Below are 2,661 nucleotides of genomic sequence, written 5' to 3' on the forward strand. Positions count from 1 at the left end.
CACACACACACACACACACACACACCCTTGATTGTAGCAGATCACATCTTGTGCACTTTCACCCTGTGTTTTCCCTTCCCCCCTTTTGTGTCTTTGGTTCTCACCTATATTTGATCTGGTATTCATCCTTCTCTTGCTGGGTGATCTCACTTAAAAAAAAATTACAGCCAATTCCACCTAGGATAACATCCTATTGACTGAATGCATCTGTTTTTATTTGTTTGTTTGTTTGCTTGTTTGTCTTCTTGCAGGACTTGAACATGAACCAAAACACAAAACACTGTCTAGGGCATTCAGAAGGAAAGGGTGTTGTTTAAGAAAGCAGAAAAGCAGAAAAGGTGGCTGCAGTCAAAACCTGAGGCAGGATTTCTCTCCACTGAATTGAGAGACAAAGGCATAAACCAGGGTGGCTGGGTGTTAGGTTTGGGCTGTGGGGTTGGATTCTCTTGCTGATCTTCTTAGAAATCTGCATTTGTGTTCACATCATGTGTATTTCCTTTGTAAATCATTTGAAGTCAACTGTGTGAAATCAGACATCAGAGAAAGCTGAAGCTGTCTGATTATGAAGTGGTTCTCTGAACAGGATGGTGTAGTGTTCATTTCCTCAACCTGGAAGCATCTTTAAAACTTTAGAGGTTCAAGTCATCCAGTTCAAGTCATCCTCTCTCTCTCTCTCTCTCTCTTTCTATTTATCTCTCTGTCTCTCTCTCTGTCTCTCTCTCTCTCTGCTTGTGTAGGTGTGTTTCTCTCTTTAGATTTCACAAAGAACTGGAGCAGAGGACTCAATGCCCAAGAATTACTCGCGTGCCGTTGAATTTGTTCTCCTTGGCTTCCCTGGCTCCAGAGAGCTACACAGCCTTCTTTTTGTCACCTTCTTCTGTCTCTACTTGGTGACCTTAATGGGAAACATGGTCATCATCCTGATGGTCTGTGTTGATAAACGGCTGCATTCTCCCATGTATTTCTTCCTCGGTCACCTCTCTGTCCTAGAGATCCTGATCACAACTGTCATCATCCCCTTGATGCTCCGGGGGCTGATGCTTCCTGGAATGCAGGTGATATCTCTGGCTGCATGCAGCGCCCAGCTCTACCTGTACCTTTCTTTGGGTACCTGTGAGTTGACGTTACTAGGGGCCATGGCCGTGGACCGCTATGTGGCCGTCTGCAACCCTCTGAGGTACAGTGTCATCATGAGCAGCCACACCTGCATCTGGGTGGTGGTCGTATCCTGGCTGTTTGGGTTCCTGTTTCAGATCTGGCCCGTCTATGCCACCTTCCAGCTGACATTCTGCAAATCCAACATCTTGGACCATTTCTTCTGTGACCGAGGACAGCTGCTCAAGCAGTCCTGCAATGACACTCGTCTGGCAGAGTTTGTTCTCTTTCTGATGGCTGTTTTCATTATCGTTGGTTCTCTAGTGCCTACCATTTTCTCCTATAGCTACATCATCTCTACCATCCTCAAGATCCCCACAGCCTCGGGCCGGGGGAAAGCCTTCTCCACCTGTGCCTCCCACTTCACCTGTGTGGTCATCGGCTATGGCACCTGCTTGTTTCTCTACGTCAAGCCCAAGCAGACGCAGGCGGCTGAGTACAATCGAATAGCATCAGTGATGGTTTCTGTGGTGACTCCTTTTCTGCTCCCTTTTATCTTCACCTTGCGGAATGAAAAATTCATAGAGGCTTTTAGAGATGTCCTGAGACGCTGCCTGAGACTCCTTAAAGACTAGGAGTAGCTCAAGGACAGTCATGAAGGTGTCATCATGGACTGCAGTTCTCTAAACACCATAATTCAATTGAGGTGATCATTTTTACCATTGAATTGATACCTGCAAGGGTATTTAAAAATATTTATTTATTCCCTTTTGTTGTCCTTGTTGTTTTATTATTGTAGTTATTATTGATGTTGTTGTTGTTTGATAGGACAAAGAGAAATCGAGAGAGGAAGGGAAGACAGGGGGGGAGAGAAAGATAGACACCTGCAGACCTGCTTCACTGCTTTTGAATTGATTCCCCTGTAGGTGGGTATTGGGGGCTTGAACCGGGGTCCTTATGCCTGTCCTTTCACTTTGCACCACCTGTGTTTAACCTGCTGTGCTACCGCCCGATTCCTTGCAAGGGTATTTTAAGATATAACAGTGCTTAATTGTATTTTATTTTGAGGAAGATCTATGCATTTTTATGTTTTGAGAACTATTTTTATTACTGATTTAATCTTGATTTACAAAATTATATGATAATAGTGGTATAATTCCATGCTGTTCCCATGAACAAAGTTTTGTGTTCTCATCCCCTCCTTTAGAAACTTCAGTAGTGGGTTGCTTCACAAGTGGTGGGGCAGGTCTGCAGGTGTCTATCTTTCTCTCCCCTTCTCTCTTCCTCTCCCCTCTTGATTTCTCTCTGCCTTATCTATCAGCAATGACAGTAATCACAACAACAATAATAACAACAGCTATGATAAATAACAGGGGCAACAAAAGGTGAAAATGGCCTCCAGGAGCAGTGGGTTCATAGTGTAGGCACCTTGACCAAGCAATAACCCCAGAGGCAAAAAAGAAACTTTAATAGTTCTCCCTAAGTCACTGTACAGGTTGACTATCTATCTATCTATCATCTATCTATCTATCTATCTATCTATCAATCATATATCATCTATCTATC

General features: G+C 43.9%; 1 protein-coding gene across 1 annotated transcript; it reads left to right on the top strand.

The window, feature by feature from the left end:
• The first annotated feature begins 785 nt into the window (after nucleotides 1-785).
• On the top strand, nucleotides 786-1,730 carry LOC103112818 (olfactory receptor 9A4). The gene has a single exon (XM_007522300.2). It carries the CDS (start codon nucleotides 786-788, stop codon nucleotides 1,728-1,730), a length of 945 nt encoding a protein of 314 aa, XP_007522362.2.
• The last annotated feature ends 931 nt before the right edge of the window (nucleotides 1,731-2,661 follow it).

The sequence above is a fragment of the Erinaceus europaeus genome, chromosome 8, assembly GCF_950295315.1.
Source record: "Erinaceus europaeus chromosome 8, mEriEur2.1, whole genome shotgun sequence".
NCBI lineage: Eukaryota > Metazoa > Chordata > Mammalia > Eulipotyphla > Erinaceidae > Erinaceus > Erinaceus europaeus.

Coding starts and splice junctions, on each gene's coding strand:
- LOC103112818 (XM_007522300.2), top strand. CDS start 786: ATGCCCAAGAATTACTCGCGTGCCGTTGAATTTGTTCTCCTTGGCTTC.